Below are 14656 nucleotides of genomic sequence, written 5' to 3'. Positions count from 1 at the left end.
TGGTCTACATAGTGAGTTCCAGGACAGCTGGGGCTACAGGGAGACCCTGTCTCAAAAAGACAAAAAACAAAAAAAACAAAAAACACCCATGTACCAGTGAACTCAATGGGAGGAAACTTGTGTGGTACTGTAAACATAGCCAAATACACATGACTGGAAAGGTCATAGATGTTAGAGAAAATCCCAAGACTGTCATATCCCTAGACTAATGTAATTTCTTACTATATGCAAAATATGTATCCTTATATTTACAAATGTCCCAGTCACCACTCATCAAAGAAGCTTCTTTTGCACCAGAGACTATTACAGAGTACCACAACTGGTCACACACAGATGTTGTCTGTGAATTACCCAAGCCTAGGTGGCACATCTACAATGCAACCTCTACACCTAATGCTCATGGAACATAGAACAGGGGTAAAGAAGTGGACACTAATGAGTCTCAGTTCTCATTAATGAAGCTCCCTCATGCAGTGGAGGGCCAGGAACGCAAAAGGTCACAAATGGCCAAAGAATAGAGATCAAGAGTCTGATGATTGCCAGTCCTTGGACAGGACTCATATTAAATTTCACTCACCCATGGCTCAGGGACCATCGTGGAAGAGGGGGTGGAAAGACTGTAAGAGCCAGGGAGGAGGTGCATGACCATATGGAAACAAGAGTCCTACAAGCTCCTGGGACCGTGCTCATATGATTCTATGGCAATGGTGTCAGCATACACAAGTCCCATGCAAACTCATGTAGACAAAAACCCAGCATAGAACTGGGAGAAATGAAAAGCAGACCCCAATCTTATCTGAAAAAAATATTGGCAACTGATTGCTTGTAGGTAAAGAAGAGCTGATTTTTCTAAAACAAGAGACTCTTGAGAGGCTGACTAGACCTCAGTGTATGGACCTGCACTGGGGAATGTCTGGGGACACTAACTTGACACAGTGGACCTTAACATGGATGACAGAGTATATGGGTTCCAGTGGGGGGGGGGGTTGGGAGGATGCCAGTGGCGATGGGGGTTATAAAGATGATTTTGTCTGAGAAGATACTCTGTATGACATACATAAAAATTCAATAAAAACAAATTTTTAAAAAGTAACTTATTCCTCAGGTCATGGAATTGAAGTGTGTGAGGAGGTATACAGGAATTTTCTAATCTCTGTGCATTTTATCTGTAAACCTAAAATTGTTCAAAAAATTACTTAAATGACTTTTATAAAGGTTCTCTAACAAAAAGAAAAAAAAAAGTCATGGTCTTCATGCAACTTAGATGACAGGCACAGAAGAAACAAGCCAGGCTTATTAATAATCAGGAAATTGCAAAAGTGAAATACCTTGCAAAACATACAATAAGCAAAATACAAAAGAATCCATGTGCACGGCTTCCTCAGCACTTAGCAAATGGCAATGAGTGGGGCAGGGCTTTTCAAACACTTCACAGAATACTAGCTCCCCTTCAACTATCAAATTTCCACAGTCACTAATGACAGGTTAGACATACAGACAGTACTACAGTGAAATATTTCAAGTTGCTTAATCCATTAAATAGCTGAAACAAACAGGAATCATCTTATCTCCAGCAGTAAGAAACCAGGCTTTACAATCACACACCCTGAAGCCAGGCGTGGTACTACATGTCTATAAATGCCCATCACTCGGGCCTCCAGAGGCAGACCACTGCCCCAAGTTTGAGGCCAGCCTGGTCTTTTACATAGTTAAGTTCCAGGCCAGCCAGGACTACATAATGAGACCATGCCTCAAAATAAATAAGTACATAAATAAATATCACTATAAATACTATAGAGACTATTCATCTTTATTCTTTGGTTCAATTTTGTTCTAGCCATGTACCTTGTAATTATATCACTGCCAAATATTTAAACTATACGAAAAGGCAAAATGTCTCTTCTGTTGTAAAAGTGTGTTTGGGAGAAATCCTGTGAACTTCTTGCAAGAAACTGCTATTTGTATGCCCAGGACCTCCTCTGCTGTTACTACAAATAACACTTTTAAGTTTCAGAAGTAGCACTCATACACACATACACATACACATGGAACAATGAATTAAGACTTACATAGCACAAATGAAAATCAGTGTTTCTGTGCTGACAATAGAACGGAGGGTCTCACAGAGGTAAGCAATGTTTTACCACTAAGCTACACCCTAATCCTGAAGTCTTTGTTTTGACACAGGGTCTCACTATGCAGCAAATTGAGAGATCGACCTGCTTCTGCCTCCTGAGTTGCTGGGATTAATGGTGAGATCCACCATGCCTGGCCTGAAAACTCTTTTGAAAGTAGAATGTATTTGAAAATACTTTTTGCCTCAGAATCTAAAAGAAGATTTTAAATTACAAGGAAGTAATATAAGATGGAATAGATCTATTTTATTAAGCTTTAGAAGCAAAACTTTGTGTAAAATGCCAGGTCCTAAGTATTTAACTCATTCAATACATACTTAAAGAACATGCTGAGCAATATTTTAAGTGCTGGGAACAGAGACAAGGCTTCTGCTTCAAGAGTTGTCATCCAAATAGGAGGAGGAACTAAAACAAACGTGCACACCAAAACTGGGTGAGCTGACAAGGATGAGCAGCCACTTTGAGCCAAAGAGCTGAGATCTGAAGGACAGCAACCAGCCCAGGAAGGGAAGTCTGCAAAACGATCAGTCAGTGCAAAGGCCCTGGAGTAGAGGCTGGGCTGAACTAGGAACAGCTAAGGGGAGGCGGCACCAGGCAGCAGATCTGGGTCAGAGAGCATGGCAACTGCAGGGCCAGGTGAAGCACTTCAGGGAGGACGGAAGGCCAATGAAGGGTCTGAAGTAGGGTACTCTCATCCGACACATCTGGGTGTTTGAAGACTATTGTATAGGAAGAAAGGGACTAGAGAGATAGTAGAGAGATTAGTACATTCAGTGTTCCAGGGTGACTGTGAGACTGGGGTATTAGCAGGTACAAATGTACAAGCAGCACAGCAGCAACAGAATGTCAGCTCCCTGGATGGAAGGGGTAAGAGTGAGCATTAGAAATTCTCAAACCTTCTACTTGGCTCCGTCCTTCTCTCCCCAGGCTGCTGACAAGGAGAAGCCAACAAGGACTGCGTCTTCCCAACAGCAAAAGTGCTGGCCTGTGTTCTGGGCCTACCTTTGGGAGGGAAGCTGTCCTGCCTCTGAGCCAGGGCTGAGCCTCATTAGTGCATGGCCTCCAGGACTCCATGCCTGGAGCTCTGCTCTGCCCTTCCCACTCTTCCTCCTCTCAGAGGAACAACAAGAAGTAAAACATTTAAAAATCCCTTTCTATTAACTCTACAAATCCACAGTCCTAATTCTCTGTCATTCATTTATTAGTGTGTGTGTGTGTGTGGGGGGGGGTGGTGGTCATATGTAGAGTCACAAAACAACTCTGTAGGGTCAATTCCCTCCTTTCACTTTTACATGGGTCCCAGGGATTGAACTAAGGTCACCAGGCTTGTACAGCAAGTACGCTTTGGCCCTTCACTGTTACTGGACTTCACATTTCTATTCCAAGGAAACAGCTGTCCTCAACCCACTGAAATTCACAGGTTTTCCTCAGCATGTTCGTCCACTGCTTTACCTATGAATCAGAAGCACCTGGAGGTTTGGTCCGCATCCTCTTCTGAGAAATCTAAGCCATTCCACCCTCTCTCATGTCATCGAAATCATTTTTATGCTGGAAACTTTCCAGTCTGTGTCTCTAACATGACCTCTGTGGTTTGTCAGGCAGGGCACGATGCTGCTCAACCCGACATTTGTACCCACAAGTCCAAATAGCATCTTGATTTGGGATGGTTATGAGGTATTACCTAACTTACTTTATCTTCTGAATGTGTACTTCAGATACAATACAGAGACAGCCAAGTACCCAGACACACACACTCCTCAGGCTCTACCTGTGATGGGGAGTTTGGGCTTCAGCGTGTACAGCTGGGCAGGAGTCTGATGAGGGTTCATTCCATACCTCAAGGGCATCTGAGAGATTCCTTTACTGTACTGTTTCCTGAAGTAATCTGAAATTGCTTCATCATATTGTGCAGTATGAGTAAATGCCTACAAAAAATTAGGTTTTATGAGATCTTAGCAGCACTTCCCAAAGATGCTTTTAGATATCTAACTAACTACATGCCTCAGCCATGCATCCCTCCCCAACAAACAAATACACAAAGATACCAATGAACAAGAATGGTGTAACAATTTCCTTTGCCTTTGAAAACATGACAGAATATTGCTAATATCTGATCTCTCCATGAGTAACAAAAAGCTAGCAGCTCTAAGCAGACTGAGGACAGCTAATATAATCAGAACTGAACACTGCATGGACTGACACAGGCAGTGGATGGACATTATGTTAGCATTAGAAGTGCATCCCACCTTCAAGGCTAAGTGACGCCTGGTCTCCAAGGAGGTGTCCTTGCTGTCAGAGCTCTGCATCTCTGTGGACACGGCCACGTAGTCCTCTGGTTCGCACACAACTGTGACTCGAGCGTGGTTTTTGGCTGCAGCTCTCAGCAAGGTCACTCCACCTTCAAAGGAGAAAAGACTTTTTTTTTGGTATTTTCCTATCAGTTGATGAGCCTCTCTCATTCAAATAGAAGTCACTGTGCACATAATTCCATGTTCATTCTTGACTTAAAAAGGAAAAAAATAATACATATGAAGTACGTACACACACGACTTATAAAATATTTCCTAAGCTGGATATAGTGGCATACACCTGAAATTCCTGCACTTAGGAGACTGAGGCAGGAGGATCCCACGTTTGAGGACAGCATGAAGTACAAATGGAGTTCAAGGCCAGTTCAGGCTGTGTGATAAGTCTCAAAGACCTACAAAACACATCTCTTCAAAAACAGAAAATAAAAATAATAATAATAACAATCTCCGTCCTTGTCAGTCTTCAAAATGGCTTTTCTGACTTACCAATGTCGATTTGCTCAACAGCTGCCTCAACAGTTACATCCGGAGAAGCCACGGTGTTCACAAAAGGATACAGGTTACAGGCAACGACTCTGCAACCAAGGAGTTTAGCCAGTATTAAAAATCTCAACCTCTGTGCTTTATAGCTACTTAGTCAGTACTATAAACGTGACTTAAACCCCTAAGGTACTAAAGTGTAAACTGTGAACCTGACATTTTGAAATTCTTACAAGTTATGTAAGAAAGTCTGGAGCTCTATACTTGCAGTGCACAGAATTCAGCAGGTGCCCTGGATGCAGTCACATCATTCCCAAACCATCCTGGCAAGGTTGCTGCTTGGGTAATCTTAGCGCCTATTAGTACAAACCCCCAATTTCAAACATTTTTTTCACTGGGTGTAGTGGTATACACTTATAATCCTGGCATACAAAGGATCCAGACTCTGAGGTCAGCCTGGGTTACAGTTAGACCCCATCTCAAGACAAACAAAACATTTAAATAGAAATGGAAATGATAAAATTATAGAAAAATTTCAACTTAAACTATGATGTTATTACCCAGGACATTCAAATTTATATTACTTTTCCAACAGATGGCTTATAATGATGAAAATAATGAAGATTCTAAAGGTAAAATACTTGGTCTGCCTTCAGAGAAGTCGTAAAAATGGTAATAACCTGAAGGTCAAAAGAATAAACACTTGCTGTTCTTGCAGAGGACCCAAGTTTGGCTCCTAGCACCCATATAATGGCTTACAACTGCTGGTAACTCCAGTTCCAAGGGATTTGATACCTCTGGCATCCACAGGCATCTGCATTCATGTGCACATACTGCCAACACAGACACATACATAATTTAAAATAACAATTTTATTTTTGTTTTGTGAGACAGTGTCTCCCTGGATCCCCAGCTGGCCTCTGCCACCACACCCAGTTACAAGAAATCTTTAAAACCTTTTTATTCATCCTAAGACTGAAGCATGTGCTCAGTGGACAGGGTCCTGAGTCTAACTTGTGAACACTCATAGACAGAAGAGGAGGGGTGTTCTCAATTCGTTCTATCAGGCCTAGTGTCTTAACACCCAAACCAGGCAAATACACCACCAGAAAACTATTAGGTTAGTGCTTCTAATGGAAACTGGAACTTGTAAGTCAAACCCAGAAAAACAGAAATACAGTGCATCACGGCTAAGTAAGTTTTAATTCCTACTAAGCCAAGATGGGGTTGGCTTAGTATCTCAAAATTTGTTATAGGTCAGCAAGATGGATCAATAGGTAAGGGTGCTTGCCACCAAGCCTGATGATTGAATATGATCCTGGGACCCATGTGGTGGAGGGTGAACTGACTTCCAAAGGTTGTCCTCTGACCTCCACATGAGCACCATGGCACAGATAATCCTCCGGACACACATACAACAAATAGAAATGTTTTAAAAAATTAAAACTAATCAATGTAATATTAATAGAAGACAAAAGCCACACGATCATCTCAAAACACAAAAATAAGTGAAAAATTTCAATAGCTATCCATGATTAAAACAAAACACCTAAACAAATTTAGAATTGTAAAGTACCTCAACATGATGAAGTGTAAGAAAAGCCTAATGTCATACTTCCTACTTCCTGAGGAAAGACTCAGGACTAAGAATATTCACTCTTTGCACTTCTATTCGACATTTTGCTGGATATTCCAGCCAGGGAAATGAAGAAAAGGAAATAAAAGGAATCAGGATTGGAAAGAAGTAACACAATGTTTCTTATACACAGAAAATCCATACAAGGGTTTAGAAGAAAACCTATCAGCCCTAATATATGAATTTAGAAAAGCCTCAGGATATATGATAAATATAAAAATATCAGCTGTATTAATACACATTAGCAAGGAACAATCAAAGAATTTAAGAAAACAATGGCACTTATGCAGCACCAAAGAGAATCAAATATTGAATAAATTTAAAAGTGTTAAGACTTATATAATGAAAAGTACTGAATGATTTTGAAAGAAACTAAAGAAAATTTTACACACACACAAGAGTACTCTTGTGTGTATATGTATAGCCTATGCTCATGAAAAAGCAAACATTGTTTCTGTTCAAGTTATTATTTTGGAAAGACAAATTTAGCAAAGTTCAGATGCTCATACATGTAAAACATCACATGGTAGGTGCAATAGAGGGCACATCATCACTGTCGTCATAAGGAGAAGGCATTGGGTTTAGCACTTCATATCTTTGACTCTTAAAGAGATCAAAATTCAGCTTCAAATTTTTACCTTATAAGGCTGAAATCAAGTCTGGCCATGTCAGCATTATCTTCTGGAATACTGCGTGCCAAGATTCCTAATTTGACAAAGTTAAAGGAAACAGTAAGGCTAAAGACTCAGGTAGTTCTTTCAGTAAAGTCCCAACAATCAAGGTAAACTATTACTCTTTTTCTTTATTTAGTATTTTTTACTTACTATTTTTGTTTTATGTGTATACGTGTATTGCCTGCGTGTAGGTAAGTGCACCGTGTTGTACAATGCTCTCAAAGGACAGAAGAGGCTGTCAGATCCCCTGAACTGGAGTTACAAACAGTTGTGAGCGGCCATATGGGTGCTGGGATTAGAACCAGTGTTCTTAAGTGCTGAGCCATCTCTCCAGCTCCCCTTTTTTCTTTTTAAGACAGGATCTCACTATACTGCCCAGGCTGGTCTTAAACTAGGTTCAAGTGATCTTCCCACCTCAGCCTCCTAAGTGTTAGGATTATAGCCACATGCAAATGTTCCAAGTACCTTTAAAATTCTTAAAGAACACATCACACAGTTGAAGAATTATGAAGCATAAAGTTAAGATTAATGTCCAGTTGGAAGGTATGCTGACGATGCTTCTTGAAGATTTGATAAAGGAAGAAGAAGACAAGGCCCATCTGCAGGCAGAAGCTCAGCACTTGGGTGAGGACAACCTGAGGCTGCAAGAGGAGTCCCAGAACACCTTGGACAAGCTGAAGAAGTTCACAGAGTGGGTCTTCAATACCACTGACGTGAGCTAGGAGCAGCCGAGGGAAGAGGAAGAGCTGGGCACCCTGCAGCACCCATTCATGCCTTCAAAAGCATTCTGCCATCTTCCCCAGCTTCCCACTCTGCCCCCTTTAGGGCAGATCGACAATCATCATCTGCCTTTTATAGAAAAGTGAAACAAAAAAAGTAAATAAAAAATTTAAAAAGTAAAATAAAAAGTTTAACTGCTAAAAAAAAAATTCTTTAGTCAGACTCAGTGGCACAGGCCTGTACTCTTACGTACTCAGGAGGCTAAGGTGGGAGGACAGAAGCTGGAAGCCAACATGGGATGCACAGCAAGATACTAAGTAAAAAAATATTTTAAAAAGTATGCACACACACACACACACACAAACTTCCGGCCAAACACAGTAGCCCATTCCTGTGATCCCAGCATTCAAGGGGCTAAGGCAGGTAGACTAGACTACCTGTTCCAAGCTAGCCTAGGCTAGAGTGAGACTCTGTCTCAAAAACCAAATCAAACCTAAATCCTTTTTCTTATGCAACTGTAAAAGGAAGTTTTACATAAGTTTTGCCAGGTTTTAACTTATATTTCCATAAGCCAATACCTTATATGATAATCCTTGGCCTTTCAACCTTTATTCAGTCAAAATTTACTGCAGCTGGCAAGGCAGCAATACACTTACTGCTATTTTTGTTTCCATAGTTTGCTGTGTCAGACAGATGAACAAAAGAAAAAGATTTTGAAAACAGATTCCTCTGAAGGGCAGCCGCACTGTAGCTTGTCCTCACTTTTAACTACCTTTAAAGTCTACACTTTGCATTACCAAATATTTTTGATTTTACAGTATCAGAATATTTTCAATGTGGTAGAAATGATCACGATCTAAATTAGTTAACCTAGTTATTAGGCCAAGATGAACAAACAGCAGGCAGAGGAAAGCAATCTGAACTTTTCAAGCAACAAGGCAAGCAGCACATTCAGCAGACTCTCATCTACTGTGCAATCTGAGGGCAAACATGCCAAACCAGAGCCACCCGCGAAGTCGTCTTAAAGCTTTTTGAGCTTACGACTTGTTTCTTCTTCCTATGAAATCATTAACTGATATATTCCTGAAAACCAGACTGTTTTAAACTGAAGACATCCAAGACTTACCAGCGTGGACTGCAGGATGCAAGGTTTTCACACGCCCCCCTAACATTTCAGGAAACCCCGTAAGCTCAGACACATCTCTGAAAACAGAATAACAAAAATATTACTTCTGCTTTTAAAGATTATTCTCCATTATCTAAAGCATCTCCCTCCAACTCCATTAGTCTCAGTTAAAGAAAATATTTTTAAATATTTTCACTATGCCAGACTTCGTAAGTAAAATTCTATTTTACAAAAAATAGTCACATTTTCTAACTGATGTGTTTTGGAGGAGAATCAATTAAGTATTAAAGAACTGGCTTTAGGGAAATTTTCAGAGCAATGAGTTATAAGCCATACTAATAATTACTAAGAAATAAATTCAAGGCCAGAGAAATGCCTTAGCATTTAAGACTAAACGGTCTTGAAGAGAACCAGAGCTGGGTTCTCAGCACCACATCATGCAGTAACTGTAGCTCCATAAGATCTGACTGGCACCACCTTCTAGAGTCTGTGGATGCCTGTACACACATGCACATACACACATACAAACACACCCATATACACATAATTAAAAAAATAAAAATAAATCTTAAAAAGGTAAATAAACTGAACTGAAAAAGCATTTACAGAGAATGTAACAAAAAACATAAAAAGTGTCTTTGGACTGCAAGTGTAGCTCAGTGGTAGAGAGCTTGTTTCTCACGCACAAGACCCTGCACAAACAAAATAAAACGAAACACTTTAACTCAGAGACCAACCAAAGAAATAAGAATTTTATAAGGGCTGGAAATATGGCTCAATGCTACAGCATTTGCCCAGGATGTGTGAGGGCCTGGGGTCAATTCCCAGCACCAGGCAGGACTAATGGAAGAAGCTCTTTGCTGGGTGTGCTGGTGCTACCTGTAACCTCAGTCCCTGCCTAAGGGTGGAGGATCTGGCCTTCTAGGCCCGTCTGGAATAGCGTGTCTATGTGTGGGTATATGAGATTTTTTTTGTGTGTGGGTATATGAGATTTTTTTTTTTTTGTGCCCAACTGGCAAAAACAAAAACAAAAAACTGTTAAAGTAATGCTGTATTAGAATAACTGGCTAACTCCATGTGAAAATAAATGCACGATACCTCAAAAGTGTAAGCAGTTTAAAAAACCTTATTAACTACACAAATAAAATGTGAGGAATGCTTTTCAAGCATTAAAAAAAAAAAAAAGATTGGCAATATATTTCAAAAATAAAACAGAAAGAACCCCAAAAACCCTCTTACATAGGAAAATTAACTGCAGAAGCGTCACAAAATATGAAAACAGGCTACATGAAGGGCAATAGTTATAAATTAGTCCATATAATAAAGCTGGCCTCCAGAAAGTAGTACTCATGAACATGCTCTGGCAAAATTCAGATTTTAATGTGGAAAAAAGCCCATGATATTAAGATGAAAAAAAAAAAAAAAGCAAGAAGTAAAATTATGAGTCTGTGTGAGCTATGAAACAAGTATTTATAAAAAAAAATACTGCAATATTATAACATTTAAAATGGTAAATTATTTTTACTATCTTTATAGCTTTCCACATTTTTCAAATTTTCTACAATTAAGTCTTGATTATAAGAAAACAATTAACATATTAAAGCAGAAAATTCTAACAGGACACTGAATTTCCTGAGCAGACTATTTCCTATTAAGGAATGGACCAAGACCATACACAGCTGTATCATCAACAGACCAACAGATGCAGCAGTTTCAAATTCAAAATTCCTACTGGAGCTGGGAAGATGGCTCAGTGGGTACAGTGTTGGATACAAGCATGAGGACTTCCGTTTAGATGCTGAGCACCCACGGTAAAGCCAAGTGGAGGGCAACCTGCTTCTAACCCTATGGCTAGGTGGAACAGAAACAGGGGGATTATAGGTTAGCCAGTCCAGCAAAAACTGAGAACTCAACCAGGCATGGTGGTACATGACTGACAGGTGGAGCTCAGCCTGGTCTACACAGCAAGTTCCAGGCCACCAGCTAGGGCTCCTGGGAGAGCCTGTCTCAAAAACAAAAACAAAACCTTAATAATGGGCTGATGAGCTGGCTCAGCTGGTAAAGGCACCTGCTGTCAAGTCTGACAATCTCAGTTCAATCCCGGGCTCTGCAAGCTGTCCTCTCACCTACACATGATAAATAAAAATGTAATGAAAAATGTTTAAAGCTTGTTACTCTTGGAATTTGTTTGCAGTGCTTGCAGGCTTCATTAAACAATCACCTCACTGTTGTACATTCATTAGCTACAATCTCAGTGGACTGCACAAAGCAATGGTCAGCTTCCTAGGATGAAAGCTTAACCTCTTAATCACTGTAAGATTCTGGACAAGTTACTTTTCTGAGCCTCAGTTTCCTTATCTATCCAATAGGAATAATTGAAAATTGCTGCTGAAATGATTCCAGGAATTAATAACAGAACACACCTCCGATTTGTCTACATTCCAATCCATGAACTCCATTCATTGAGCTGGGCTCTACATACACAATTTAGGCTGAAGACTCTTTTTAATAGGAGGGAAACATTTTTAAAAGCTATTCAAAGCTGGGCGTGGTGGTGTGTACCTGTAATCCCCACTCCATCAAGGAGGCTGAGGTGGGAGGATCACAAGTTTGAAGACGGTTTGGTTCTAATTTTAAAACATTTCTATAAAGTAACTGATTAAAAAGAAAGCTGGGGATACAGCCCGGTGAAACACTGGGTGAGGCACTAGGTTCAATCTACAGGTCCTCCCAAAACAGAAAGGAACTGCCATTATGGGGGAAGCAAGGGCTGCAGGGTGACAGAGAAATAAGACTGACAAACTGCTTGATATTCAATATAAGAACGCAATGTACTTCATAATTTTGATTAGTCTGAAATGTTTCCATAATATGGTGGGGTTTTTTTTTTTTTTTTTTTTTTTGGAGGGGGGTGTTAAAGACGAAATTTCCTTAACTTTAAGGTCAATAACAACAACAGACCTCAACCTGGCCCAACTGAAAGCCAGTTCTGACTTTGCCCCTCACAAGAGCCCATGAGACAAGACACAAAAAGAATAAAACGTTAAGTAAAGGTATTCTTGTCACATGAACTTGTCAAATCAGAGCTACACACTGCTCACAGACAGGAGTTAGTAAGTGGAAAATCTATCCCTGCAAGGATCATCTGGAGGGCAAGAAGTCCACTTCCACATAGCAACACAGGCAGGCGGGTCTTACTATTTTTATTTTGAAATATATCTCAGCGGTGGGCCCATCCTCCCTCTGAACTCTATGGCTTATTACAGCTGTCCTGTGGTCTTTTCCTTTTCTAGCTTCCAGTAGTTCAGGATTTCCTCCTCAAATGATCCTGTGTAAATGGTTAGGGGACACTCAGGCAGATGTGAATCTTCATGACAGCTTCATCAAATAACCAGAAGGCCAATGTAAACTATAAGAATTTTGGTTTTGTTGGGCATAACAAATGGCCAGTGTAAGTTAATTTGTTAATTAAAAAAGTGGCGGAGAACTAGGTTCTAAGTCAGGACTCCCTGGGCTCCAGCCCTACCTCTACCCCTTACTTTATTTACGACTGTGCAGTTACTGCATCTTTGAGTCTCACTTTCCTCCTCCAGAGTGAGGGTATTATCGGCCTCCCAGTGTTATGCGGAGCAGAAGGTATGTTTTCTCCTAGTGTCTGGATTACCCATTCATTCCTTCCTGCCTCGACTTACCTTAAAAGCTACCTGGTGCCTTACCTGACTGCCAGGCCAGCGTCCCGGAGAGCTTTTGCAGTGCCTCCGGAAGCGACTAGACTCAGACCAAGAGATGCGAGGCTTCTGGCAAATTCCACGAGGCCAGTTTTGTCAGACACACTGAACAGGGCTGAAATAGAAGGCATTTCTCGTTACTTGCAGGCCGCGGCCCTACTTCTCCCGTCTGGGGAGGAGACGCCGGGGGCCTCAAGGCCGCACGGACGCCCACGGTCGGAAGGCCCAGTCCGGGGCCTTGCCTGCGCACCGGGCCGGGCAGCGGGACCGGGGCGAGGGGTCGGGCGCACGGGCCTCACCGAGCTGGCCGGGGGCCATGGCTGCAGCGCGGGTTCGGGGCGCGGCGGGGGAGGAACGCAGGCCACGTGCACACCGAGACAGGCTGCAAGGACCCGCGGTTCAGGAAGCGGGTGGGCGTGGCGTGGCGGGCGAGCCACGTGACCGTGGGTCACGCCCCGGCTACACTAACTCGGAGCCCGGGGCGGAAGGCGGGTGGGGTGGGCGTGCGGCTGGTGCGCCCCGCAGGGAACGGAAAGCGAAGGCCCTGGGGCTTGTTGGCCCCGGATGTGGGCGTTCACCCTATCTTCGCATCACCGGGCGGCGGCTCTACCGAGGCCCCGGGAGGCCAGACTGGAGAGGCTTGAGCGCGAATGGGAGAGCATGGACAGGAGCAGTCCTCAGAGGGCAGAGGGGCCAAGGATTTTTGGCTGCCCTGTTACTGTGTCCCATTTTAATAGTAAGATCCAGACCTACAGATTAAGTCCTTGACTCCGCAGTCCAGACACGAGAGCCAAAAAAAGTGAAATGGACAAATAATTTGAGATTTCAGTGTCACATTATAAGGTTTTCTGGAATGTGCTTCAAGATGGTAACTTGTAACAAATCTGTAAATACCATTTTTCCTGAAGCCCAAATAAAAGAATGATAATAATTAAAGGCTGGGACAAGACTTAACCTAATATAGATATATATGATGTATGTATGTCTACTTTCTGTATTTTTTTCCACTAATGATATCTAGCTTTACTCCAATATGGTCAGATAGTAAAAAAGATATTTTCACATTTTTCTTATTTCAATTTGTTTTGTGTCCCAATGTGATATCTATTTTGGAAAACGTTTCCTGGGCCTCTGACAAGAATTTGTATTTTGCAGTGTTTTTTTTTGTCTTTTTTTTTTTTTTTTTCTTTTGAGACATGGTCTCCCTTTAGCCACAGCTGGCCTGGAATTTACTATGTAGACTATGTTAGTCTCAATCTCAGAGATCTGCCTGCCTCTGTTTCCTGAGTGCTGAGTTTAAAGGCAGGCACCCCTATGCCCAGATTTTACTTAATTAGAAACAGCAAGCACAAAGTTGGACACACCATCTTCCTGTCTACACAACCCAATTTTAATGTTCTTTCTTAGAATTCTATTATAAATGAGTATAGTAACTTTTTATTATTAGTCTAGATTCTGTCTATCCAAAGAAGTCTACTTCTGGTTACTTGCAAATTATTTATTTCTACTTTTTCCCTAACATTTCCAGTCTCTTATTTACTCACCCAAATATCTGTTGACCAGGATGGAGAGTTTTATTGTTTTGGCCTCTGGAAATGTTAACTCCTTGCTCTCAATATTTCTCACATTTCTAAGAAAAGTACATTGGGGCATCAGAGTGTCTGCAGAATGTCTGCCAGCTTTGAAGAGACAAGGTTAGTAGTAAAGCAAATTTCGTAGCCCTTTACACTAGGTGTCTACAGGAACTAGAAAATAGAGGCAGGAGTAAAGCAATGATGAAGTATGTTGAGAGGAAATCATGCTTAGAGATTAGACATTTTTTCTTATTGCAAATTATATATATATTAA

The 14656-nt window shown here is 41.3% G+C and overlaps 1 protein-coding gene across 1 annotated transcript in view; it reads right to left on the bottom strand.

Moving 5' to 3' along the window:
• The window catches only part of Atic (5-aminoimidazole-4-carboxamide ribonucleotide formyltransferase/IMP cyclohydrolase), a 31857-nt gene extending 18492 nt beyond the window's left edge, over nucleotides 1-13365 (bottom strand). The window contains exons 1-7 of the mRNA XM_008825676.3: nucleotides 13108-13365; nucleotides 12797-12923; nucleotides 9081-9157; nucleotides 7199-7265; nucleotides 4931-5019; nucleotides 4382-4533; nucleotides 3904-4060 (exon numbers count right to left, since the gene is read on the bottom strand). Coding sequence (XP_008823898.1) covers nucleotides 3904-4060; nucleotides 4382-4533; nucleotides 4931-5019; nucleotides 7199-7265; nucleotides 9081-9157; nucleotides 12797-12923; nucleotides 13108-13126 — 688 coding nt within the window. The 5' untranslated portion in view covers nucleotides 13127-13365. The remainder of the gene's footprint in view (nucleotides 1-3903; nucleotides 4061-4381; nucleotides 4534-4930; nucleotides 5020-7198; nucleotides 7266-9080; nucleotides 9158-12796; nucleotides 12924-13107) is intronic.
• Between the last annotated feature and the right edge of the window lie 1291 nt (nucleotides 13366-14656).

Source organism: Nannospalax galili, unplaced genomic scaffold (assembly GCF_000622305.1).
Source record: "Nannospalax galili isolate Female #2095 unplaced genomic scaffold, S.galili_v1.0 scaffold127, whole genome shotgun sequence".
Taxonomy (NCBI): Eukaryota; Metazoa; Chordata; class Mammalia; order Rodentia; family Spalacidae; genus Nannospalax; species Nannospalax galili.
This window is presented reverse-complemented; position numbering and strand designations above follow the sequence as displayed.